A 27,961-nucleotide genomic window follows, 5' to 3' on the forward strand; every position below is an offset into this window, starting at 1 on the left:
GGAATGACGTATTCGAGTTTTAAAAATGCACATTTTCATCTCTAGGAGTTCGTTCATTAGAAGTCCTTACAATACGGCGCGACGCTCAAAGAGAGGGGAAGTCAGGCTAAATGATGTAATGCCCGTAGACGCCTTATAATTTTTAATACATCAAGTCGCAAGTCGGGTAAAATTGACCCGTGTTTGAATACACTGAATTTGATAGTATTATCTTCGTTATTTTTATGTTTTTAAAGGTAAGAAATTCTTTTCCTTGAAATTTTCATCTTTTTAGTAACACACTGACGCTGTCTCAACGCCGATTCAATGCGCCTTGATATAGTCTACGCAATCAAAACAAATTTTTCTTACCGATTTTTCAAAATTGTTGTTGATACTTCTTACACTACAGCTGTTTCGAGCAACCGCTCATCGTCAGGTGATTAAAAAATGTATAAAAACTAAAATTCTGATGCGTTTTCGCGATCACGAGTAGTTCGGTATCTGCGTTCGCGTTCGCGTTCGTGACGTGACACATCATGTCACATCAAGTAACATCGCGAAAACGCATCATAATTTTAGTTTTTATACATTTTTTAATCACCTGAAGAAGGAAAAGTCTTACGAAATTTGATAAAGTATGGCCGATAAAGTTAACAACAGAAGTGATATAACCTATGCAGTTAACTACCAAAGCAAAATTCTTTAAAGGGAATTTTTTCGTCCACCATTGTACCAGAGTGGGTCGGAAAGGGAAGAGAGGAAAGGTAAGGGAAGAGAATAGTTAAAAAACGAGGCCTGGTTAGTGATTACACATCTCGTCCTATAATCCGCTTTGTTACCTACGTAGGCTTAAAAACGCAACTACACAAGTAATAAGACAAACGGAACCACGAATCATGAGAGCATAAGGGAAAGGAAGTGCGTTGACGACGGCGCAGAGATACAACTATTCGTGTTTGATGGATCTCCGTGATGCATCTGCAAAATTGAAGGCGCGATGGCGCGAGGAATGGAATCGGAATGCTTCGCTCTATATGCTGCCAGTGAGGTGTCGCTCAGATTCGGTACCTAAAATGGTCTTTTACGTTTCCTCTTAAGGACTCAAGGGATTTTCGACATGTGTTGAAAGTGAAGCTTTATAATGACACAAGCATTTTGTAAAAAATTTAGCTGAAGTGTGAAAATTGTTTTGATGACACAGCATTGTAAATTTTAAATAAAGCATTAACATGATGTTCCCAAAGTTGCGCTATACATGTAAATTTTGCATTATTGGACTGCAAACCCAGTTTTGATTTCAAGCTAAATATCATAATGGCCTGGTTACACGATCTTTCCATCAAATTCCGATCAAAATGATGACCAAGATGGCGGTCGATAGTTATCTAGATTGATGAGTAAAATTAATTAAAACAGCGTGTTGATTGAAATAAGCACGGTTGTGTGGAAATCAGATGAAGGATGAGTCCCACAGCTCCATCATCTACCATCAAATTTTTGCAGGCCACAGATGGTGCGCACCAGTCACCATTTGATCGGAAATTGATGGAAATTTGAGCGTGTAACCAATGCATAATAAAGACTTTTCTCATCACAATTTTCTGGTAAATCTACGGTAAAAAACTCAGGGATCAGAACCCATCTGTTTCCTACTCCAATACACCTCTTGCATATGTCAGGAAATTGCGATTTCAGCACTGGTTCCTAAGTAAAATTGCGCGAGAAACAGGATGGTTTCACTGCTTTTTCTGAAATTAACTCCAAAGCTCAAAAAAGAGCTTTCAAAGTTGGCGTGGATATCCCACGCCACCCTGAGAGTCCACCTCTACATCAAGACAAACTTTCTACGCAAAGTTAGGGAGTGAGTATACATTAGCAAGAATGCCGTATTTTCACTTTTGGAGTCCCTAAACAAGGTGGCAACCCTGTGAGTGTATTTGCTTCCTATCTTTGCATTACATAGAGAGCTTGTCTGGGTGTAGAGGTGGACTCGCAGGATAGCGTGGGATATCCCCTCCATTACGGCCTCAACTTCGAGAGCTTTTTTAGAGCTTTAGAGTTGATTTCAGAGAAAACCAACGGCACCATCGTGTTCCTCGCGAAATATACGGGAATCAATTCTTAAATCGCAAATTCTTCACGCATGCAAGAGCTTCGATCGAGTCCCCTTTTTTTCCCAGAAATTGAATATGAAAGTTATCTTGAGATGTTACACAAGGATACCAGTGTTCAATATATTAAATTCTAAAAATAAAAGGCAATTACATATTTTCCTCATAAATAATTTCCTTTCTCTAGAGGAAGAAGCCGCGACATGAATAGGCTCTCATACATTTTTTATTTTTAGGTTTTCATCAGGCTTAACTTATTGTAACGGGAAAAGCAATAACGAATACCCGGGCTGCTCTTTCATTAGCTGATATTGGAATGTTGCTGTAAATAATTCCAGGTACGGGGTGATACAATCGAACTTGATATGCCCAGGGGTGGAATGTCAATAAGAACATTTCGATTCGACGCATACAGGGTGGCTCAGTATTAAATATGAAACACTCAAGAACCGATTATTTTCGTCAAATAGGATTTTTTTTTAACATTAACCAGAATTCGGCTAACTCTATCCGACATTATTGCCTAATTTTCTCTCATGTTTTCTTTTCTTTAAGAGTAATTAAGAAACATTCTGCCTTCAAATTTTGGGAGTACATGAATCATAATCAAGGATATTGATGAAAAGATCTAAGGTGTTTGTTGCTTGGTTTCTCTGTAAATAAATACAACCTATGGGAACACTAGGCAATATGAAATACAATCAGGCTGATTCCAATCGATTTCGTCCGATTTTCTTCACTTTTTTACAAACTTTTTGACAGTTCAGTAGATTTGGAGCGAAATATTTCTCTATATAAGATGGCATATTCTATAGAAGCATTCTCCATGTAATATATCCCTACATCACTGCATCACCCCTCTCTGCGAATCCTGCGCCAACTCAATCCTAAGCTCTGCCCTCAACCCCCACATCTCCTTCCGGCAGGCACAGTTAGGGCGGGTTTTTCTGCGACTTTGAGACACCCTCTTCTGTGTTAAGTGAGGTTCAGCTCACAATCAGTATTTTTTCTTTTTTCCTCTTCCTTTTATTTAAACTTTTTTTCACTTACTCATATGATTCTACTAACTATTTTTGTGATTCTTACAGTTCTCTATACAAAATTGTTTTATTTTCCATGGCAAAGTATCATCTTTAACCCCCACCCCTTCTTAGCGCTTTTATGAAGTGGTTCCCAATTCTGTAAAACGTCAAAACAAAAAAGCGCAACACTATCCTGAACCAGGGTGGCATGAAACGTAAGAAAGAAATGAAAGATTGGAAATTTCAGTGAAATATTTCATGAACTTTCACGAGGCTGTGAAATATTTCATATTTGTCAGGGGCTAGAGTATGCAACATGCACTCAAACACACAAAATTAAAAAAAAGTCACAATTTTTACATTTTGCGGAACATGAAAAGGAACCGGTATTTTTCAATATCTTTCATAAATTTCTGAGATTTCATGAAACATTTCATGGGAAATTTCAAGATTTTATTTTTCATGAAATTTTGCCACCCTGTCCTAGACCTCTCCCACTTCCCTTATACTGCCATGCTAAGGAAAAACGTCGTATGAACCTTCAGGCGTTGCCAAGTTTCCTTCGATAAAAATTGAATATACTGGAAAAATTGTGAATCTTTTTTCCCACCATTTTCATACAATTTTGTACGCAATTTAATCTAAAATATCTGAAACTTTCAAGGAAAAATATGCATGAATGTTGTCAAAAATACATGTTTTATCAAGGGAAATTTGGCAACTCTCGAATATTCATACGACGTTCTTCCTTAGCACGGCAGTATAGCGCTACGTATTTTATAAACGGCCCCCTAGTATGATCCGAGCACAATTCTGAAATCTTGTCACATCATCACGCATTCATCCATCATTGGTTTTTATGACTCTCCCTGTATACTGTATACTCGTTCTCTTCTGACTCGGACGTCAAAACACACAGTTTTTTTTTTATCAATGAACCCCCTTGGAAACGTGATCGAAGGCGTAGAAGGACGCAGTTTCGCCTCCGCGATGAGGCAGGAGCCAATCGGGACGGCTCGGTATCTCTCGAATTGACGAGGCGTCATTGGTTGTCAAGCACTCCTACAGTCCGCGAGCCTCCAGGGGGACACCCAATCACGGAGCTTCTCTTCGGGGATGAAAAATCACAGCGTTTCCGGTCCTGCTCGTCGAGATTACGGTCGCAGTCGCGTCTCCCGAGGCTCCAGTTCGATCCCACCTGTCGCTGTCAAGCGTTATCTGTCTTGCGTGCACGCGTTCGTCGTTCGGTATGTCATAATTTATTTTTTCGAATACGAGAATGTGCTCCTGGCCGGACCTGAATCAGTTGAATCCTAGCTTTCTCGCCGCTGCCCCTCAAGATGGGATCAACTATCAGATTAACTCAGGTAACTTCAATTAACTTCAGATTAACAGGATAAACTCGATTAACTTCTTCGGCTTTGGCTGGCTGATGATTGCAATTGATTGACGAAGCTATAGACAAAGATAAAATGCTGTTCCGTCACCTTCCGGTCAAAATATCACAGGCGCCATGCGACGTTTAAAAATTTCCACCGTCATTTTGTTTTTTTTTTACAGAGAAATCGTTGGTTGAATCTGTTTGAACATTTCACTGAATATTATCGGCATCACTAAAAAAATTCAATGAAATTTTCGGACAGCTTCGTGCACTGGAAAAAAAAACACATTGGATCTAGAGTCCAGACTTGGGAAAACATTGACGAGAAAAAACACTCTTGATTCAATCGGATTTTTGCTTGAATCAAAACGAAATCCGCTTAAATTAAAAGGATTGGTTCTTAATTTAAGCTAGATTCTGATTGAATTATGAGTACTTTTTCTTGTCGATGTTTTTAAGAGTCTGGACTCTAGATCCAATGTGTTTTTTTTTTTCAGTGTAAAACAATTTCTCTGTGAAAAAATTTTCTCCGAAAATTTCACCGAATATTATCGGCATCACCAAGAAAATTCAATGAAATTTTCGAACAGCTTCGTAGAACAATTTCTCTGTTAATGGCGGCGGAGGCTTTGAAACGTCGCATGGCGCTTTTGATGGCGCCGGGAGGTGACAATTTGTGGGAGTGGGCGGTTGCAATGGATCAAGGAGGTATGTAGACCACCGTTGCGTGACGAAATAATGTCATCAATAGACGTCTGGATCAGAGTTTTTTTGAATTTCTGCCAGCGTGAATCTCTTCGTCTTAAATTCTTTCCAAAGGTCTTTCCCCCTTTACTACAGTTATGCATAATTAATTGTTGTGGTTCTGAGTCGAGTTCTGTTATTGAGATTCTCAGCTTCATGCTGATTTTTAACACACGTTGGCTAAAAAATTCCAACTTACTGTTGAAGTTCATTAATTGTGATGAAGTTGCAAATTCTCCCAATTATGGACGATGTAAACGTTACTTTCTTCGTCATAGTTCCTTTGGAAGATTATTTGACCTCTACGATTTTCATAATTTTTGCGGCTACTACTGAGAGTTAGTCCCTGGATATTGATAATTCCGCTCTATTTAGATCAAGTCACAAGGAGCTTGAGAGGCGGGCCTAAGAGGGCGCTCAGCGCCCTCTAAGGGTTGGGCCGAGGGACCAGCGAGGAAAGCCCCCTAGTTTACTTAATTTGAATGATAATGGGAGAGTCCGAACTTTTTCATCAATGCCAGCTGATATTTAATGTATAATAAATATGGGAGGAAATAACGCAAAATTAGTCAAGTTGGTTGGAAGATCATCCAGGAAACTACGGCTAATTTTAACAATAATATCCGTCGCGTGGTGCCACGAAACAAAATTTGCTGCATTTTGCCACAATCATTATTCTTGTTTCGTGCAGCCACACCGCACCTATAATCTGTGGCTGAATGAGACAATATTTATTCCGTGGCGCCGCAATCTGTAGCTAAATGAATATAATCGAAACACTGCCTACAAATCAGTTGTTTTCCCATATTAAAAACTCCGTGCTTGATATACAGGACAAAGACAGAATAGTAATTCTTAGGGTACTTTGAAGGGACGTCAGGCCCGAAGCGCGACACGACAAGAGGTGCCCCTTCAATCAGTGGATAGGCAACATACACAACACTCTGCTACAGCACCAATAATTACAATTTAAATACAATTTTTTGCGATCTGCAGGTTCTGTGCTACTTGGGTAGAGGAACGTTCTCCGGGTATTTTGGGACAATTAACAGTCAGAAATATGTCAAGTCGAACCATACCTCTAGCTTAACACTTGAAAAAAAAAAAAAAAAAAAAAAAAAAAAAAAAAAAAAAAAAAAAAAACGCACATTGGATCTAGAGTCCAGACTCTTGAAAACATTGACAAGGAAAAAGACTCTTGATTCAATCAGATTTAAGCTTAAATCCAAAGGAAATCCGCTCAAATCAAGAGGCTTGGTTCTTGATTTAAGCTTAAATCTGATTGAATCAAGAGTATTTTTTCTTGTCGATGTTTTTAAGAGTCTGGACTCTAGATCCAATGAGTTTTTTTCCAGTGAAGGCCTGTGGCCGTAGCTCCTTCTTAAAGAATGAACAGAAAATATAGAACGGAATGGAACATAACAAGATAATACTTAATTCTTTTATTGCAAGGAACTTACACTTAATAAAGGAACTTGGTGAACACAATTACACAAAATCAGTAAAGAACAGCGATAACAAATCAATTAAATCTAGTCATTCTTATCTCTCTAGCAGAAAGGGAGGGTTGAAAAATTGGCACACGAGGTGCCAAGCTTATAACCTTACTGCGTGGAAGAAAAAGTTACTCCTGTAATAGAAGAATATACAGTGTCAGGGAGGAAGAAAATGGAAACCTATAGATTAAGACCCGAGTAAAAACCTAAAAATATTTTTCTTCCTCATGTTTTTCCGACCTGATTTCATCTACTTACCAGCTTAACTCATCTTTTAAGCCACTTCGAAGACTTAGGAAAACATTACTAATTATCACGATGACATTGCTAGCGGTCATCATGATGACATCCATCTACCAGTTTAACTCTTGATTTTAGAGGGATCACTATGCCTCTCTCTTCTTCGGTTAGGGGTGTCGCGTTTGCATAAAATATTTTGCGGAAATATTTAACGATACTTCGAGGCACAATCCTAAAACAAAGAGGGGATGAAAATCGATCAAATACATACAAATAAACTGATTGACAAAGTTAAAAAAAAATAATAATACAAAAATACAATAAAATATGCACGGAAACGGTAATGGGTGACAAAGTTGAACTTTTCTTAGAGGATTAACAGTTTTATACCCATCGCACAGTGGGTCTGGCAAGAGATACATCCGACGGGATGCATTTTCTAATGATAAATGGACCGCGTTTAGCAGAAAGGAACCAAGCCACATCAGATATTGCCAAATTTAACTGGGTAATTTAATTTTTTAGAAGAGAACGTTTGTGTAGACTCTGTTGGAAATGTTGTATAATTTACCTCGTACGATACAGAAAATTCACTGAACTTTGCACAAAAATCCGCACAACCGTTTCCATGTAAAAAATTCAATTTTCCAATTAAATTTGGCAACAACTGATGTGGCTTGGTTCCTTTCTGCTTAACGCGGACCAAATTAGCTCGAAAATCACGTTAGTCATATTAAAAAAGTTTGAAATTTACTCCTTAGCGCACAATCTGCGCAGTTTGTGACACTCTCTTTAAAATTACCGCGTACGCGAGCAGTCTTTTTTTTTAGTAGCCGGTACAGTCAGGTTTGCCCTGAGAAAGACTAAATAAGCAAATCCTAACCTAAATAAGCAAACAATCTAGCGAATGTTATAAACTCACCTTGCGTAAGATTTTAATTCATTTAGGGATTTTGTTTTCGCAAAATAAAGGAAGAAAACGAAAAAAAAACCGCTTGAAAACGCTTGAAATCATACATTATAAAAAGGTGGTGAAATCGTTTGTTTACTCAAATTAGTTTTTCTGACTCTTCTGTCTGTGCAAACCTGGTCGGTGCATGGTGACTGGGAAAAACTGTCCGCAGACGCGGGAAACTTGGAAGATAGTGTTGTATACCACGCAGATTGCGCATGCGCACTAAGAAATGGATTTCAGACTTTTCTGACGTGCCCAACTTGATTTTCATGCGATTTCGCCTAAAAAAAGTGTATTGAATACACTTTCTAATAAATACATTTTCTTATAACACTTTCTTGAATACACTGTATTCAGTTGGCTGTATTTCTTGCGTACAACAGAGCCAATCAACTGTTCCATTTCCAGATCCTTTTCACATTACCATAGCAAATCATTGGCGTATGTCAACCAGACAGAAAACATTTTCACCAACAAACCGATCTGTCGGTGTACTTTTTAACATAACTAATGCATTCAGCGCACAACCAAATTACGATGAAAATTCGCTTCAAACGTCATACAATATTCTTTTGTGATCATTTGGAGCTCCTGTTTCTTTTGTTCCAAATTTTGCCGTTTCTCTTATATCATCTCAAAAACATTCTTTCAAAATGTTAAAGAACGCAACGCAACATTATAAGACACAATTGTTTAGAAGAGTAAGCTTTTAACCGTCTTACTATCAGCTTACCATCTCAAAAAAATTCTTTGTAAAACTTTAAAGAATGCAAAATCATCAGATAAAATTGTCTTGTAAGAATAAGCTTCTAACGCTTCGTAACTGATTGTGAGTCATTTATCGTAGAAATGATGTGCAAGATTTCAAATGCTGTGCGATTGTTCAACTTTGTCCTCAATTTGCAGGTAGATGATAAGAGGATCCTGCTTGAATATTACCTAAAAAATCTCCCATATTTTCCCCAAATTTTTGTAATAAATATCAGGGTGGTGTTTGTTCGGTTTGCGACAAATTTAATAGGTACAGAATCTGAGCGTCACTTCAAAACTTACACGTTGCCTCTGCAAATGATGTCTCAACTAAGATAGAGTATAATTACATAGTTTTACACGCGTATAGGATGATATAGAGTAACGAGGCGAAATATTGCCCAAACTTACTTTAGCGCCAGGTAAAAAGGGTAATGATACGATGGGATTGTGAATTCAAACTTATTTTCTTCGATACCGTTAATTGCACATTTCGCAGCATACTCCAATGATACGTCTGGCAATCTAACAAAGGATGAAAAAACAAAGAAGCTTCATGGATGATGATAAAGAAGAAATTTTATGTTTAATTCCAAGTATGTTGAATTCCAATTCGTATTTAAAATATTGGAGAATCAATAGAATTTCATATTACAGATAAATTATGAAAAATTTAAAACGTTTAAGAGAACGTCGACATACGCGGAAAAAATGAAATTGCTGATTTAACAATTTTGTAGTTAAAGAAATTGTCCGACATGTTTCAATGCGGGTTTTACAATAAAAAAAATGCTAATTTGACCATCCCCGTGGTTAGCTTAGCTTTCCATTACTGTAAAATGTACATTTGATCATGTCGTACGTATGTTTTAACAATTTAATTGTTTTAACAATTTAATTGTTAAAACAACAATCCATTTTTTTCCGTGTATTTTTGTCTGTATCGAGCATATATAATTTGACACGTTTCATGATGCAGATGATTAACTGCATAGTTGCAATTGATTCAAACCGTATTCGATGCGACTTAATATTAAAAATCTGCAAGTCTGGTTTTTGGCATACTTAGGTACTTACAACTAAGAGGCTGTAGTGGCCGGTCAATTTGATCCCTTTGGGGGGGGGGGGGGGGGAGGGTCCGCAAAGTGTACTGAACTACATTCTTTAAAAAAACGACGGTTTGATCCGTTGGTATTTTCTCTAGACAGATTTTTTTTCTTTTTCATATAATAAATCAAAGTCATATGCCAATCATCACCTTGCGGAAATAAGAGATGAAATTCTAGTTCTTTTAGAAATAAAATACTGAAGTCTCTGGCTGTAATAGAGCTCGAAATGTGTCTGTAAAGAGATGGGAAAAATTCCAAAAACTTATCTTGCAGAAAAGCCCGCCGTGGAGGGGAGGGGGGAGAATTAGGCTTATCCTATGATAATCTGCAATTTTTAGATATTTATCAGGAGAATTCTGAGCAAGAAAAAATAATGATGATTACATCAGCTTTTACATCGTATCTCATACAAAGCATATGAATAACCCAAATATCAGTGAATAAATAAAAAAAAAAAAAAAGGAAAAACATACTGAATCTCTTCAGTAGTACCCGCTTAAATGTAAGGTCCATAGATTCTATCCAATAATACATGTCAAAAATTACGAAAACAAGATACGGCTGTCACAGTGTCACAAGTTTGTTATTATTCGTAACTTATAAAATTAGCTTTAATAATTTACCTATTACTCCATAATTTGCACACGTACGTTCCAGAGCTGATGAAGTATGGGCACACGTTAGAGATCTGAACTGCATTATTGGGGATTCTCTCGAGTTCATCTCGCAAAGAGTGCATCATACCTTAAAAATGGAAAAAATGCCAGGCGTTTCTCAGAATTATACGTTAATATCGGCTTTTAGATGCTTAAAGGGATAACTTATGCTGATCTGCATGCATTTTCATACGATTTAAAGTCAAATTCTATCATTTTTTAAAAACCAAAAGTAACTAAAATAAGAAATTAAAGCCACAGAGTAATTTTTTAATCAGTTTAAATCAATGTCTGAAAAGTTTTAGAAACATATTTCTGAGTTGCGTATGAAAATGGACATAAAATACTTATTTTTTACACTTTAGAAGTGACAAACTGGGAATTTCACTAAAAATCAGTAACGTATGTAAATTCAAGCCTTTCTGAACTGACCTGTGACTGCCCATTTTGTTGAAGTGTAGAGAGACGCGTCGTGACCTCCTATGAGACTTAAAACGGAAGATATTGCAACGACATGCCCATGATTTCGTCTCAGCATACCCGGTAGGAACTCTCGGATCATCTACAAATATGATGGTCATTGGTCGCATCTTCTGATTTAGTACAATTTTAAAAAGCTCTCCAAGACAATATATTTCATCGCTCCTCTTACGTAACGGCGTATTTCTATAGACTGATTTAGTAACTACGTCATTAGATAGATCGACATATTCGCAGGTCGAATTGTAAACAAAAACAACCTCAAACTCAAAAAATTCAATCCTCTAAGTAGCTGTTTTATTTTTACCGCGCTTCCAATCGCGGCAAAGTTAAAACTGGTTATAATTAGACTTCGATTATTTTGGCGCATATTATCGAAAGACGTGGCCACTATATCAGTCTATTCTTACAAGAGACCCGGAAAGCAAAGAAAGAGCCTCGCCAAAAAGTGGTGTTTTTTAGCCCCTTTTTTTATACCCGAGTTGGTCAACCGGACAGTGCTCAAATGAAAGCCTATGGTAAGGCAAACTTCCAGGAAAAGTTTCAACTTGAAGTGAAACCTCGTTTAGGCTGTACAGCATTGCCAATCTTCCAGTTTCATGCGCTATACTCAAGGAATACTGGATTCATCATGGTTGAACAGACTAGTATACCCGAGTTGGTCAACGAGACAAGGCTCAGACGAAAGCTTATGGTATAAGGCAAACTTCCAGGAAAAGTTTCACTTTGAAGTGAAACCTCGTTTAGGCTGTACAGCGTCGCCAATTTTTCATTTTTATGCGCTATACTCAAGGAATACTGGATTCATCATGGTTGAACAGACTAGTATACCCGAGTTGGTCAACGAGACAAGGCTCAAACGCAAGCTCATGGTAAGGCAAACTTCCATGCAAAGTTTCACTTTGAAGTGAAACCTCGTTTAGGCTGTACAGCGTTGCCAATTTTTCATTTTTATGTGCTAAAATCGAGGAATTCGGGACAACGCTGTACAGCCTAAACGAGGTTTCACTTCAAGTTGAAACTTTGCATGGAAGTTTGCCTTACCATGAGGTTTCTTTCGAGCCTTGTCCCGTTGACCAATTCAGGTATACTAGTCTGTTCAACCATGATGAATCCAGTATTCCTTGAGTATAGCGTATAAAAATGAAAAATTGGCAACGCTGTCCAGCCTAAACGAGGTTTCACTTCAAGTTGAAACTTTTCCTGGAAGTTTGCCTTACCATAAGCTTTCGTTTGAGCCCTGTCCCGTTGACCAACTCGGGTGTACGAGCCTGTTCAACCATGATGAATCCAGTATTCCTTGAGTATAGCGCATGAAACTGGAAGATTGGCAACGCTGTACAGCCTAAACGAGGTTTCACTTCAAGTTGAAACTTTTCCTGGAAGTTTGCCTTACCATAAGCTTTTGTTTAAGCCTTGTCCTGTTGACCAACTCAGGTGTACTAGTCTACTTACGCACCGGACTAATAGTCCAATATCCTTGATTTTAGCACATGAAACTAGAAAATTGGCAACGCTGTACAGCCTAAACGAGGGGTCACTTCAAGTTGAAACTTTGCATGGAAGTTTGCCTTACCATTGGCTTTCATTTGAGCACTGTCCGGTTGACCAACTCGGGTATAAAAAAAAGGGGCTAAACTTGGCGAGGCTCTTTGCAGAGAACATGGCTCGCGTGGAAATATTGAGATATGCTCTAACATCAGAAGGACGACATTTTTAGAGACTGCATGTTTCCGCACTGTGTCTTCCTCTTTCCTTCAGTGTAAAAGTTACTTCTGGAAGTAATTTGCAAAAATTTGCCTCGCAGAGTGCTCACCTAAACTTTCATCCGTCATCATTCTCAATGCAAGAGAACAGTTTGTGGCGTCTTTTCCTTGATTACGTGGTTAAAATAATTGTGAATATCACATGGCCGGAAGTCGGCAGAAAAAGCCGAAGGCTAGGTGCGAATGATCGATTATCGATATTTCCCCATTTGAAGTCATGGTGAAGAATCGATTATTAAGGTGTTTGTGCGAACACTATGTTTATCGATCCTTTTCCATAGGTTAAAATAGCAGATCAATCGATACATCGCAAAGCACGCCACGCCGCCGCCACGCCACTGGAAAAAGTGGTTCGTTATACGCTTATGAATGTATATTTATTTAAAGGTACACCGTAACAAAAGAGAGTCATTAAAACCTCTGAATGGAGAGATCAATAGTAGAAACGTGATTCTGTGGATCGGAATCCCTCCCAATGAAATTCAGGTCGTCGCACCAATAATTTCAGTCGACTCATCAATAATTTTAGTTGTCATGACCATAAATCTGGTTGTGCTGAATACAGATCCCGGGAAGGTGTTCCAAAAAGTCTTTCGCCCCACTGCGCTCCAATTATGTTCTTACGCCGAGAAAAAGGGATGCTGATTTAATGTTCTGGATGTAAAAAAGTGTGCGACAACTCACAAAACGCTGAGTTAACCGCCACAACAGTTAGTTTTTCATCTTGACATTGCTGTAGTAACTGCTCCGGCGGTTAATTTAGTGTTTTGTGAGTTGTCGCACATTTTTTTACATCCAATATGTTATTATGTCAGCATCCTTTTATTTCGGTGTAGAGGTGTATTTGAATATGGTATTGCGACGTTGCTTACCCGGAAATGACTCATAACGTTAACCCTGAACATAGTTTCAATCTCGTGGTCCTTGTGCTCGTGGGTGTTGACGCCGCCAAAACAGAGGGCAGCGTTGTTGATGAGGATGTCGACTCCCTGGAAGTCGGCCGAGATTATTTGCGCCAAGGTCGAGATGTCCTCAGGGATCCCTAGATCGGCGATGTAGGCCTTCGCCACGCACCCGTGCCTTGAATTGATCTCGTTGACCACTTTGGTGACGGCCTCCACCTTGACGTCCACCAGAGCCAACTTACATCCCTTCTTCGCCATCTGCATCGCCAGCTCCTCGCCCAACCCGTTCCCGGCCCCCGTGATCTGTTCGAAAATCACAAATGTAGAGGAAATTAGAGTCCCTTTCTACTGAGAGTCAAGACAACACCCCTCACGGAGTCACAAACGGGAATGTAAAGATTACAGAAATTGAACGTTCTTTGTAATTTTTGATTGACCCATTCTTAAATTCCTTTCTCCGTTCCTTCTCTCATTCCGTTTGTTCCTTGCCGAATGCGTAATTCCCTGGTCCATTCCAGATTATAATCTTTGCAATCGGTGAAAATGTAATCTTTATTCCCGTTTGTGACACTGTGAAGGCCTAAAATACGGGAACCAATCAGAAATGGATCCACATTGTCTTGACTCTCAGTATAAAGGGACTCTAGAGGAAATCACTGTTGGTACAATGGACACTAGGCGATTTATATAGGATCGTCCAAAAATGACATTAGGCAATAAGCGAATTTTATTCAAAGTTCTGAACCTCTTTGGAAAGTTCTGCCTTGAGTACCTTTATAGACTGAGTAGGGCCATTTCTGTGCCGGTTTTTCATTGGTCGCGAGAGAATAGGCTGACACGATGTTCTCATGGCCGTAAATAAACAAACAAGACAAGGCGGATGAAGAAGGGTGGTCGCATTTCGAGTTGAGCCGCCATTTTAAAGGCTGTGACGCGCAGAGGGCACATGCTTTGCCATGCAAGTAGGATGTACCCGAAACGTACCCGATGCCGTATGACGTCAAGAGGGTACGAAATGCGACCACCATTCTTTATCTGCCTTGCAAACAAGATGGCTGTTATCAGCAAGCAAGTTTGAGGTTTCCACGTATGGAATACAAGCCAGTAAACCAACAGAAGAAGAAGAAGAAGTTTGAGGTTATGCACATCTTACATCCTCCTGTGGTAAAGGCGAAAGGAGATTCAACAGTGTTTTCATGTGTTATTCATAGATATGCTGGTTTAAATTGTTACGGCTGTATAATTGAAATTTTTTCAAATTTTATTAGTGTATTTTCCGAAGGAAATACACTATTGCATTCTCCCATGATGTCGAATCCAGACCTGAGACATTGTGAAGAGCACCGATCACGGGTCGTAGATCACGAAAATATATGCCATTCAAATTCATGTGTATATATATATGTATGTATGGTTGGTTGGTAAATACATTTATTTGGTGCTTTAACATTGAAGCCATTAACACCGTAGATGAGGAGAGATCGTCAAAAAAACATAATTTAAATATTTAAGAAGTAGGAGTCACAAAAAGGGTAGTAGAAAATTAAAATTTAGGACAAGGAAAGAATGCATTAAATTTGGAGATGGGCAAGGAAAGAATACATTAAATTTGGAGATTAATTCGTTTAAAAAAGGGAGGGATTTCATGAAAATACTTTGAAAGGATGGTATGGAGGTCAGAAAGTAGAGGGAAAATTTTGGATCTTAATTGTTGATATGTGGGGCAAGTTTATGTATGTATGTATATATGTATGTATATATGTATGTATGTATGTATGTATTTCCGCCTTTTTAAGATTTTTCGATTTTTGTGTAGTTATATCTTTCTTACGTTGAAAGATATTTTGACCAATTTTTTTGCATTTTGTAGAGACTCATTAGAACTACTATTCTGCGAAAAAAAATTGAAATTTGAGGCAAAAGATTTTGAGGGGTGGGGCTCAAAAGTGGGGGGAGGTCAAATCTTGTCCACTCGATAACTCGAGCGAAAGTGAATATTTTGAGCTGAAATTTTTACGGGTGGTAGTTCTCCCCTAGGACTGGTTTGGTATTGAATTTGAGCTAAATCGGCCGAGCCGTTTAAAAATGGCGAGCTTTGAAAGTTTTAGGCGAGGGGTGCGCGGCATGAGGGGAGCCGGCCGGAGCAGGGCCGCACAGTGGGTCGGGGGAGAAAGTTTTTGGACAAACTTTTCGTCGCACAGTGGGTCAGGGGAAGGAAGATTCTGGACAAATTGTTCGTCGCACAGTGGGTCAGGTTAAATGATCTGTTCTTGAACAAAATCTCACCATTTAACCGTCACAACCTTTCGCAGCGCGTTCGCTGGCAACGTACGCAACTACCATCTTGTGCTCAAGAAATGAATTCATTCCCTTACAGATTGACCCCCCCCCCCCCTTCGGAAAATACACTCTTCCCGCGGTGGACGCGCGGGTCACTTAAGAAGACAGAACAACTGGAATGGACACTCAAACTAAAAAGCGCGCCCGAAGCGCGCGTCTACAATACGCGTGCGAAGCGCGCGTCCTGGGGGGGCTTGGGGGGGCGAAGCCCCCCCAAAAAACCGGCGCGGAGCGAAGCGGAGCGCCGGTTTTCAATGTTACGGTAGGTAAGTCTTGTTTGTTTATTTATGGTCGTAAGAGCATCATGAAGCCTAAAAACCCGTTGACCGATTAAAAAGCGGCACAGTTCTCCTGTGGTAAAAAGATACGAATGGCCATACTCTGTCCATAAAGGTAATCTAGTTCTGCCCGGTTTTGTCTCATCAACCATCAACACTAATGGACACCGTTGATAGCAGATTCGGCCCGTCGGTTTTCGATAGATCAAACCTTTTTTAGGACCACCTCGCGAGGCGGTACCAAAATTGGGTACCAACGTTGCGATTCATAAGTCATCGAATCGGAATTACTCAAAATAAAATGGCAGCTGGGACAGAGCCGGATTTGCCTACTTGCCGCCTGTATTTTGCCGCCCCTTCTCATTCGTTTTGAGTCATCAATAAAAGCCATCAAGTAAACGTGCCGGAGGGAGAGGGGTGCATAAGACGCGTTTACTCGTGTTGGACACATTTTTTGGGAAAGCCCTGTCAACACTATTAGCAAAAGTTCTCGGAACTTTGCGCGAAAGTTAAGTTCCGTATACCTATCCCTGTGTGGACGAGGCCTTCATTTCATCAGAAATGAACGAAATAATCATGAAAGAACGAACATAAATGTGGTTTAATGACTTTAACATGCACCGCCCGCCGCGCTGCGCAGACTGCACTGTGTGAAGGCGCAATGCGTGAAGTATTTATGTAGTCTTGTAGGCACTGTGCGTTTCACGCCGCGCCGGCCGCTGTTGACCGTACTGGGTTTGACGCAATGCGTGAAGTATTCACGCAGGCTTGTAGGCGCCATGCGTTTCACGCTGATCGCAGTGACCGCACTGTGTTCGATGCAATGCGTGAAGTATTCATGCAGTCTCGTAGGTGCTAATAAGTGTTACATGCCGACCGCCGCGCCGAGGGCTTTTCCTTTTCATCTCAAGTCCTCGTCATCATTTCTCTCTAAACCGCGCTGTTCCAGGCCAAATTGCATGTTTGGTTTCTCTCTTAACTCGACTAATTAAATGTGCTGTCTTTTGTAATACTGAAAGACGACAAAATTAGAAATTACTATTCTCTCAGGAAATGGGAGATTTTGTCGCCTTTTCTCGTTTGTAGTTTTTTTTTCTAAATCCGATTTTTTTATACCTACATTTAAAAAAATTGTAAAATTTGCCGCCCCCTAGATTTGCCGCCATGGGCCGCGGCCCATGTGGCCACCCCTTAAATCCGGCTCTGACCTGGGAGGTTCTGGCGCAAAAGTATTACCTCTGAATAAAATTCGCTGAATGGGTTTTACTGATATTCTGGAAGAGCCTGCTGAGTAGATTTCGTGGTGATTTATTGGAGCCATAATCCGATAGCGTTTAATTGTACGAAGAAAAAAGTTCTGCGCAGATTTTGAAAGAAATTTGTAGAAACTCGAAGGGTGAAATTTTCTATCCTTAGGATTCCATCGTTCTCTAAGGGGGTTTTCAGTTTGGGTTTTCTGTTTGGTTAGAAAATTCAAGATCATCAAACAGCTTAAAGTAAGTGTTGATCTTTTAAATCAATCATGATAAAATCGTTTATCTTTAGTGAGAGTCACTGAACTTTGATCCCACAAATGAGGTCATTATGATGATTTTACTTAATGTTAATGTTTTGATTAAGATGGTTAACTATTTTAATAAGGATTTTCTTTTGATTTAATTTAAGGGCCTGGATAGCTACTAATTTTTTTTTTTGTCATCATTAAAACTGAACTATCCGTTAGTAATATAAATGATAGATTCAGACTGATTAATCACTGATTAAATGTTGAAAGAACTCTATTGTTGACTAATAACGAATGTCACGCGATTAAACCTCGCTATCTATATATCAAGGTTAGGTGTTATGATAGGCTTATTCGATGACTCGGACCAATCACAGCATTTGACCTTGTTCTATTGATAGCTCCATTAGATCGTTTGGCATTTGCTATTGAACAATGCGTTTACAATTTAATTTAATGAATAACACCGGAAAAAAATTCTTGAGATATTATTTTGACTTAAAACGTCCTTTCTTGTCCACAAAATTTCGCATTTTTTAGTTAAAGAGCTCGCGAGTCGTGATAAACAGAGATAAAATTTCGATTTTATCAAACGAGATTTCATAGAGATGAAATTGCGACAAGAATGAGAATAGTCGCTCCGATGTTGATGATCCTCGCGATTTTATCGCCAAAAAATCGTAGAAAAATCGCAACTTCCTTTTAAAATAACGCGTTTTATCCGTTAAAAAATGCTAAGTGGGAAGTCTGTAACATCAGAAACTGAGATACACGGCTTGGGAATTTCGCCATCCTAATATTGTATTTCAGAGGATATTCGGATTTTTTAAAGGAAGAAAAGAAAACTTCAATTACCAAAACAACTTCATCTTTCAGTGACTTCCTCCTCGAAGGTAAGATTGTCATCAACGAAGCCCAAAGGCACGTTGGTATCAGCATGATGAGGAGCCATATTACTTGGAACACCAACAGAGTGAATTCTCTCGGTAGTGTCCGCTGCTCGGTCATCTCACCACGTGTTAGTTCTACGCGCCTAAAACCTGTAAAAAATAAAAGAACTTCATTTAGATGCTCATCATTTATCTCATCATGAAGATCAGCACTTAAAATTCTATCCTACTCTATACAATATGGTAAGCTCAGGTAGCTTTGACGCCAAAAATTCTGACGCAAAAAACCAAACGCTCATGATCAAACGCACAAATTTTCTCAATTTTATAGGTACTACATTTATGGGAGTAATTCAACATTTTTTCCTAAACACTCTCTTGATCTTAGGAGAATACCTCGTCGGTATTCTGATTATCCTGACTTTTATTTATTTTACAATAAAATAAAAATGCTTCCACTGGAAGAGTCTTCAGTATTGTCTGTATTACTTATTTTTTATTTATTATTTTATAGTCTTTCTTACTTCCTCGCTTAAGTTAGGTGTTGAAAGATATTTGGAGTGAAAAATTAATAAGCCGGTTATTAATTATGGGTCTAAGGAATTGTCTCTAATTTTCCTTTTCTAATGTGGCAGAAAGTGCATTAAATTTAAGATTTATGAACAAGATTTATATTCTTCTTTAGAAATTAGTGTGTGAGGTAATTCAAGAGAGGCTCTGGATGCAAAAAGGGCCCTTCTCGCTTGCGGTGTCTCAGAATCTCTGTTGCTAATTAATCCCTTGGAGACCAGTGGCGTGGCGTCCATAGGTTCGCAGTGTTCGCCGAACACCCTAAAATATTTTGAAACAATTAATAAATTATGGCTAAGAATGTGGGAAGCAATATATAATAACTCGAGGAATACAGAATAGTAGATCGCAAATAAGTATCGGGCGCTTGGCTTCCGACAGCGGCATGTGGCGCGGCGGAGAGAGAAAATCCTTTGACGCGTGGTCCGCACCGGCTACCGAACCTGGATGATCTGCGTACGGTGAGGACAGAGAACCTGGGTGCAATGATGAAGGGACAAAGGGTACACGAGTGAGGAGAGGCACCGGCGCGCGGCGCAGAGCGGAGCGTGAGCATTGGGTTCGGAGACAAGTGCGGACCGTGCTCGCGGAGGGAACACAGCAGAGAGAAAAGGGAGGGGAAAAGAACGAGAGAGGAGAGCCGCTCATCAGTCCAGCTGTTTCCTATAGCAGTGGTCCGCAGGGGTTTGCGAACCGCCGAATTTCCTCTATGCCGCGATTCGCCCTCCGCCTCCCCCCTTGCGCCTGCGGGCCGCATCTCCCAGTTTCCCAGTCTCCCTCTCCCACCTCTCTCTGCAGGTGCGTGTTGCGAAAATACGTTATCATTTAACAAAATAAATTACAGGAAACCGATCGGTAAAAAGAACAAAATTTCAATGGCAATTTACCGACACAATTTTCACCAGAAAGGGTTGAAATCGTGTTCTTGCGGCTTCATTTTTTAAAAAGTTTCCGGGGGAGGCCCCCCGAACCCCCCTTTAAGGAAGGGGAGTGAACCTTTCTGACCCCCCCCCCCCTAAAGTTAACACTCCTACCGAACGCCTACCGGATATAGTCACGCCACGCCACTGTTGGAGACGACTTTAATGACTGGGTGGTTTTCCCAGCATTCTTTCCATAGAAAATGTTAAATCATAAGGGATATCCAGTAAAATTTTTAGTAAAATGGATGCATTCACTTTCCTTACAATGAATGAAAAATCAGAGGATACTCTGAAACACTGCAACCGAGAAGTGCCCTTTTCGGATCCAGTGCCTCGATTTCAAAGTAGTACTAGATTTATTATAGAATGAGCAAATAACATTTTTTCATGATTTTTCGTTTCTTGTTATGTTATTGATTTTGGTAGCATGATGGTAACGGCTAGTTCAAATATGCCATTTATAAAATAACACGAAGAAACACGCGGAAAATGTCTCTATTCAAAATCCGTTATGTATGCAGAATTTGCAGTAGGGTAGGTATAAGCTTCACCCTAGGTGTGCAGTTCTTATTTACAAGAAAAATCGGGAATGTTTCCTTTGTTTTCTCTGCAGCGAAAAATGTACACGTTATTGATATTATTTTCCAGTTCATCTTAATTTTAATTCCAATTTATTTGAAAAATCTGCGAAATGGTTGCAATGAAAATGTTTGATATTTTTGAGCTCACTAATTTCACGGAGTCTATTGCAAACATGCTCAAATTGATATCATTAGTCCGGTCAAACCATGAAGGTCCAAGATTTCAACATATCAACGGCCGAAGTTGTGAAACCCATATCTATGATTATGACTTGACTTTGAAGTTATCACTCACTGTAATTTCTTCAAAAATATGTTGAAACTTCCTGCGATCGTTTTTCATTCCCTCGCAAATATTCAGGGATAATTTCAAAGGTATATAATATGTGCCATATTTTTATTCTCGTAAAATTCAAAACATGAAAGGAGATTTTCAAACGCTGTAATGGAGTTACCTATTTTTAGACTTGAGCCATCAATATATCGCATCGAGGGAAGATGATCTTGAGATAAAAGCTTCGGAAGAAATCTTAAGATTGAGATACTCGAGGGGGAAAAAATAGATAAAACAATATTGCTGCAAAACCGTAAAGCTTGTTAGCAGCAAGAATGTAGAAATGCAAGCCTTGCTGGATGCTTTAGCTCAATAGCTTCATAATGTATCAATATATCTAAGAGGGAACGAAACTGCATCTACAATATTGGTTTTTGATTAGCACATGATGAAAGTTTGAAGGGTCAGCGCGTGGCGAGACTCGTGGGAGAAAGAAGGGGACAGATGAGGGATCGGTGTGTAATAAAATGAGGAAGCGCTGTGCTGTACCAAAAAAAAACTGAGTATGACTATTCAAATGTTGTCAAATATCCTGCGACAGAATGCGAATTTCCTGGAAAACTTCTGAATTTTCTTCCTCCGCGTTTTCAAACAATGTCTTTTACAATTAATTTTCATTGTTTAAAAATATCAGGGAAAATTTTTTCATCTCAAATTTAAAACTTCTAGGGGGGGAATTTGGCATAATTTTGACTTTCATGTTACTTTTTTCTTAACACGGTTTTTATTGGTTCTCATGAACGGCATGAGGAGTGAGCCGCGAGGGGAGTGGGGGATGCACACGGTTCATTCATTCGAATTAATTTGCGTGGTAGTACAAAGGAGGAATGCAATATGATCATTCGAATGTTGCCAAGTTGTAATTCCTGCAAGTATACATCTTTAGCACAATCCGTCATATTACGCATGATTGGTTTTTTTTTTTTTAGAAAAAACCTTTTTTATGATTTTGAAATTACTTGTAAGGCTTTCATCCTGGGTCTACGAATAGCGCTCGCTTTGCTGTTCATTTAAAAAAAAGTTAAGATATCTTCAGTAGTTCCTGAGAAAAGTGTAACTAAAGTCGGAGAAGCCCACCTTTCCAGATGCATGAAAACAAAAAAAGGGTACTGGTTATACCTACCGATTACTACTGATTATACTCTTTATTTTCTACTGACGTACATATGTTTGAAATATTTTTAATATTCTTTCTCACTTACAAATCATAACCTATAAATCGTTTGAATCAGCTTACCGTCTTTTATTATAATATAGTAAGAATAAAAAAATAAAAAATAAAAAAAAAATTGAGTAGTTGGTTGCCTTAAATCCGCAATCTGCTCCACATACTTTCCCCCCCTCTTATTGAGTGGAAACAGAACGCGCAGAACGACCGAGGGGCTTGGAGGACAAGGTGCAGAGGGGCAGTTTTTGCCATTTCGAGAAATACGTGTTTAAAGTTTCGTAATTACATGGATCCTTATTGCGGAAAGATAGTTCAAACTGACTTTTTGATGCTTAAAAATTGGGATTTGGGAGCGAAATTTTCACAGAATATGCATTAAGACTAGTATCACTTGAAATCATTAATAACTCAATTTTTTAAAAAAACTGCACCTATGCACCTTGTCCGTAAGCCCCTCGACTATCATCCATTGAGTTATCGCACTTGATTTTTTCATCCACAGGTTGGGAGACAAATGAATCAAGTCAGTCGGGAGACTCAGCTGTGCCTCATTCAACTAGGGCTATCCTGCTATGGCTGAGGCGAAACTACTGCGTCACAGAGGGTGTCTCGATCCCCCGCCTCGTTCTCTACAATCACTACGCTGAGTTTTTTTCACTCCGCTCGTGCGATCTCATCAACGCCTCCAGTTTTGGAAAGGTGCTTTTGGATTTTGTCCATTTCTCTGCCTCGCACCAATAATCCAGTGGCGTGGCGTCGCACAGTGGACATAGGCGGTTCTAGACCTTCATGCTTGGGGGTGCCCAGAGGTGGAAAATGTCGGAAACCGGCCCCGAAGGAGACGGTCGCTCAGGGGAGGCCCAAGTTTCGGCTCTCAAGTTTTATCCCTTTCCTACCCTCCTTTCTCTTTTTCTCTCCTTCCACTCTACTTAAATACCCATAAATTCAATGTAGAAAATTTTTAGCAAAACTTTCCATCAAAACCACAATCTTACCATAAAAAAACAGTAAAATCTTTGTAAAACACGGCTATCAATATTAATTCTGTTTAAAACATGTAAATCGCTGGGATTTTTTCTCAGTGTGAGCGAATACAGAATCTTTAAAAGCAGTAATTTCACGGTTCCGATAACCGTACTTAATTTTTGCCCGGGGTTGCCCGGCATCCACTGGCACCACCGTAGAACCGCCTATGACAGTGGATCGAGTCAATGGGAGAGGTCGGACATGATTTAAAAATTTTAAAAGCGTAGATCGTCATGAATATGAGATGTTGGTGGTTTAAAAGTAGTTTCGTTGGTTTTCTCGCAAAATTGTCTACATATAACATTCCTAAAAATTAAAATTGTGTCGAGATAAATGTTAAATTTTACGATTTTTGCGAAAAATTTAATGTCTGACTTCTTTCAAAGACTCATTCTACTGTGCGTCGTGGTGTGTTTTGCGGTATATCGATTGAATAAATCTATGGATAAGGATCGATAAACAGGGCATTCGCAACGAGCACCTTAATAATCGATTCCTTACCGTAGCTTTAAATGGGGAAATATCTATAATCGCTCATTCATGCCTCGTCACTGGTTTAACTATCTAGTCGTGCCACCGAAAAGAGCAGTAAAAAGATCAAATTTAAATACCGAGATTCTTGATAAGTGGGTACGTGGCCAAAATGATAAAAAATGTGCGAGAATGAATTTAAATAAAAACTTTTTTATTCTTGTGCAAGCTTTTTGAAACGATTGTCATCATTAGGATGTTTAGAGTCAGAAAAATATATTTAAATACATTATCAATTAAGAATAACAACTTTTGTAAGCACTTTGTTGACTAGGTAAAAACGCAAAATAAAGAAGTAATTTTTACCCAGTCAACAACTTCTTTGAGAAATTACAGAATTTTCGATTCGAGTTCAAATTCGATTTTTTTTGCCCAGATCGAAAAGCAGATTTTTACTGGCCCGATCAGAGGTGTATGGTTAACTCGACTCTTATCGAAAACAAGTATCGGTAAAAACAGGGCAGAATTGAAAGTTCCTTCTAATTTTATGAAATTTTAATTATGTTATAAACTAAGCAAACAAAATTTTACTTTTAATGATTTAGCAACATACTTCTTTTGTTTTATGTACAATAGCTCGTGAAGAAAGAGTTTCCGAGCGTGACAACTCGCCGGCTGGGTAGCAGAAACCGGTCTAAGTACCACTATTTTGGATTAGGCATGCAAGAAACAGCACTCAATTTCGAGCCTAGATACTCAATCCTTGGAATAGGGCGCAAGAGGTACTTTCCTCAACAAATTAATAATTGTTTTCACCAGTGGCGTGGCGTGAATAATCGATTATCGATATCTCGCCATTTGAAGCAACGGTAAAGAATCGATTACTAAGGTGTTCGCTGCGAACACCCTGATAATCGATCTTTTTTCATAGGTTTAAATGGCATAACAATCGATATATCGCAATTCACGCCACGCCACTGGTTTTCACATACCTGCTCTTGAATGAGTTACACGACGATCAGGATTCACTGCCACGGTCTAAATGACCGTTCGAATCGTGATAACGAAACAGCAGGAAGCCCATTAGCCCAAATAGCCCACCTATGACGCGATTCTATTCAAAATTCAGACAGGAGCGTCTTAAGAGTGAAGATCAAGGTCCCACGATTGAGATAATGAAAATAATTTTTTTTCGGCAATATTTCGTCGCCTTTCGGCCAAAATATCACAAGCGCCATGCGACCTTTAAACATTTCCGCCGGCATTGTTCAACGAAGCTGTCCGAAAACTCCACTGAATTCTCTTTGTACTGCCGATTTAATTCAGTGAAATTTTCAAATAGATTCAACAAACAATTTCTCAATAAAAAAATAAAATGGCGGCGGACATTTTTAAACGTTGCATGGCGCTTGTGATACTTTCGCTGGGAGGTGACGATTTACCGATTGATAAGGTTTGACACGCACGCAATGTGAATTACAAAAATAGGTATCTCATATTCAGATGGTCTCCTGATAGAGAATTGTGCGATTTGTTCAATTTCAAACGGATTGTTCACGGATAACAATTATTAGAAAATCTTCGATGCTCTCAATTAAGAACGTTAAAAGAAAAATAAGTAAGTAATTAAATAATTAATTTTTTGGAAGGTAAAACATTTATTTGGTTTTCTGAAACTGTAATTGAATTTATTGAGAACAATGTTGCTCATTGAAATGGTCTGAATGTTTTCTCGGTGCCTTTTTCAGGACAATAAGTTTCATTCATTCTAGAAGTATGTATAGACATTTTCTGTCAATAAATAGAAAACGAAACGTGATTCTTCGAAAGTTTGAGAAGATTTAAGGTTTTGATTTATGTTTTCTTACGTCCCTTACTTAACCCTTAAATGCCCAAGTCGGACAAATTGACCCTAGGCTTTCTAAATCACGCGGTCCGTGAATCGTATCATCCGAGATTTAGATGGAGCTCTACAAATATATCCTGAAAAAAGGATCAAACATCAAATTGAAAACAGAGAAAAAATCGATTGTTAACACAGTCCAAGAAGGGAGAGAAGTAATCGGGCCTCTTCTTCTAATTTTTCCGCCAAATCTGAGCGACACCTGAGCAGCATAGAGCGGAGCATTGAGAGTTCACCTTCCGCGTCATCGCGCCTTCAATTTTGAAGATGCAGCACGGGCATCCATCAAGCCCGAATAGTCGTATCTCTGCGCCGTCATCAACGCGCATCCGTTCCCTCGCTCTATTTCCATGTTGTGTCGGTTCTGTTTGCCTTATTTGTAGTGGTGCTCCAAGGGCTACGTGAACAATACAGCCGAAGATAGAAAATACGCAATAGGGCCTTGGTTTTTAACTTTCCTCCTTAATCCGAGCGACACCTCACCACACCAGCATAAAGCAGAGCATTGCAAGTTCACGATCCGCGCCACCGCCCCTTCAATTTTGCTTATTAAACCATTAACCACGAATAGCTGTACCTCAGCGCTTTTTTCAACTCGCGTTTTGTTATCTCTTATTCTTGAAATTTGAGGAAAGTTAAGATTAAGTCTGCTTAAAATACGCCATGTGTCTAAATCAATAATCATTCTGGGGAAAAAATTGCAAACATGTTCAGAGATTTCTCGAGCACTGTATAGGGTGCACGTTTAAAAATTGGTATTTTGGTGAGAATTGTGTCGTGTCAGGGGTATTTTGGACAGCTACCCCTAAAAATTCCAAGCCGCGTCAAACTGACCCAACTATCTTTTTAGGGGGAGTTACATATATCGGATGAGTTGGTGAGAGAGTGAGAAGCTAGTGTGATAACGATAAGGGAAGACTTCATAATAAGTAATTCTTACCTTCAAACCATAGTATTAACATTGATAACATTTAAAAATCCATCAAAATCAATGTTTTAAATACGGGTCAATTTGATCCAACTCACAACTTCGCGTATAGAAAGTCTTTGGCATCTAAGGGTTAAATAATGATTTTAACGGAGAGGCATCATAAGATAATATCAAAGGTTTGCAAATTGTGCAAATGAACATTTTTCTAAATTTGTGTTTATCCAAATTATTCTTTTGTTTCTAGGCAAAGGAACCGTCTGAGCGTCGATGGAGTAAGTTTTCTACTTAATTAATTATTTAATCATTGAGAAAGTAAATGAAGCAAGGTTATCACGCCAGTTACTACGACATGTTCCTAGCAGAAATACTTTTGAAGGAAATCAAGATAAATCCCTATTACCGAGATCTTCTAAATTGAGTCAAAGAAAAACGTGAGAGGGGGGGGGAGGCGAGATGCAAGGAAATTTCAATCGATAATGAAAGCAGCACATTTGCATGCGTTTTCATTTCAAAATCACTTTTTACTTTAGGTGCATACATTCGAGTCGCTTTACAGCGCGCCCGGGCGCTCTGCGACACCTAATCGCCATCCTTGCCTATCGATCCAGAGGTCATCTGGTAAATGGCATCTTGTGATTTCATCTTGAATGCCACCTATCCACGATTTTGCTGGGCGTCCCCTCGTCTTCTCCCAGGAGGAACCAATCTAGTACCTTCTTAGGCAACCTATCATCTGCCATTCGTTGAACATCATGACCATACCAGACAAGCTGTTTGGTCATAATTTCATGCACGATACGATACGATTTACTTTATGTACTCCTCTTTATTTCGCTGATATACTTTCTTTTGATGGAAGTTGGCGAGGAGAAGCTTTTTGAGACGATAAAACCAATAAAGTTCATATTCACGAGACTTACCTTCGTAACGCCAGAAACGGGAGACTAGGTCCGCACAAACTACATCAAAAAGCTCGAATGCGGTGACTGACTCTGACCGAGTGCATTTTTTTTTTTTTTTTTCTGGAATGATCTCACCGGTTCCTTCTGTGGGAAAAAATATGAATTTTTCTTACTCTTTTAGGTTCATTTAAATTTATCGAATATGCAGATAAAAGTTGAGCAGTTTGGGTTTCCGTTGATATACATCATTCGATATTTTTTTCAAAGCAAAACAAACAACAAAATACGGGTTTGCAGTTTATAAAAAGTAAGATGCTTGCAGTTCTCCTTTGTTCCTACTTAAAAAATATTCAAATAAGCGTTTTTTTTGCTTGTTTGTGCTTCTATAAGTTTAAATTTTTTCACAAGCTCCGACAGCAGTATTGGAGAAATTCTGAGTGAAGGTCATACGTCACCTCTTGCTTTGATTCTCAAACTAGAGGAGAGTGAATGAAAATATGTTTTTTCTTTTACATTTATTGATTTCAATGATTTTTTGTGTGC

The 27,961-nt window shown here is 39.0% G+C and overlaps 2 protein-coding genes across 2 annotated transcripts in view; one reads left to right on the top strand and one right to left on the bottom strand.

Moving 5' to 3' along the window:
• The first annotated feature begins 4,021 nt into the window (after positions 1-4,021).
• LOC140224498 (uncharacterized) overlaps positions 4,022-27,961 on the top strand; it is a 37,387-nt gene continuing 13,447 nt past the window's right edge. Inside the window, exons 1-4 of the mRNA XM_072299773.1 lie at positions 4,022-4,482; positions 22,688-22,884; positions 24,319-24,464; positions 26,761-26,788. Coding sequence (XP_072155874.1) covers positions 4,395-4,482; positions 22,688-22,884; positions 24,319-24,464; positions 26,761-26,788 — 459 coding nt within the window. The 5' untranslated portion in view covers positions 4,022-4,394. The remainder of the gene's footprint in view (positions 4,483-22,687; positions 22,885-24,318; positions 24,465-26,760; positions 26,789-27,961) is intronic.
• LOC109031575 (17-beta-hydroxysteroid dehydrogenase 13) lies at positions 6,947-27,550 on the bottom strand. Its single transcript, XM_019043161.2, has 7 exons — positions 27,437-27,550; positions 18,575-18,759; positions 13,565-13,900; positions 10,879-11,008; positions 10,414-10,534; positions 9,093-9,206; positions 6,947-7,208 (listed from the first exon to the last, which is right to left on the bottom strand). The coding sequence occupies exons 2-7, from the start codon at positions 18,725-18,727 to the stop codon at positions 7,064-7,066; spliced, it is 999 nt and encodes a 332-aa protein (XP_018898706.2). The 5' UTR covers positions 18,728-18,759; positions 27,437-27,550; the 3' UTR covers positions 6,947-7,063.

This window comes from Bemisia tabaci, chromosome 4, assembly GCF_918797505.1.
Source record: "Bemisia tabaci chromosome 4, PGI_BMITA_v3".
Classification (NCBI taxonomy): Eukaryota; Metazoa; Arthropoda; class Insecta; order Hemiptera; family Aleyrodidae; genus Bemisia; species Bemisia tabaci.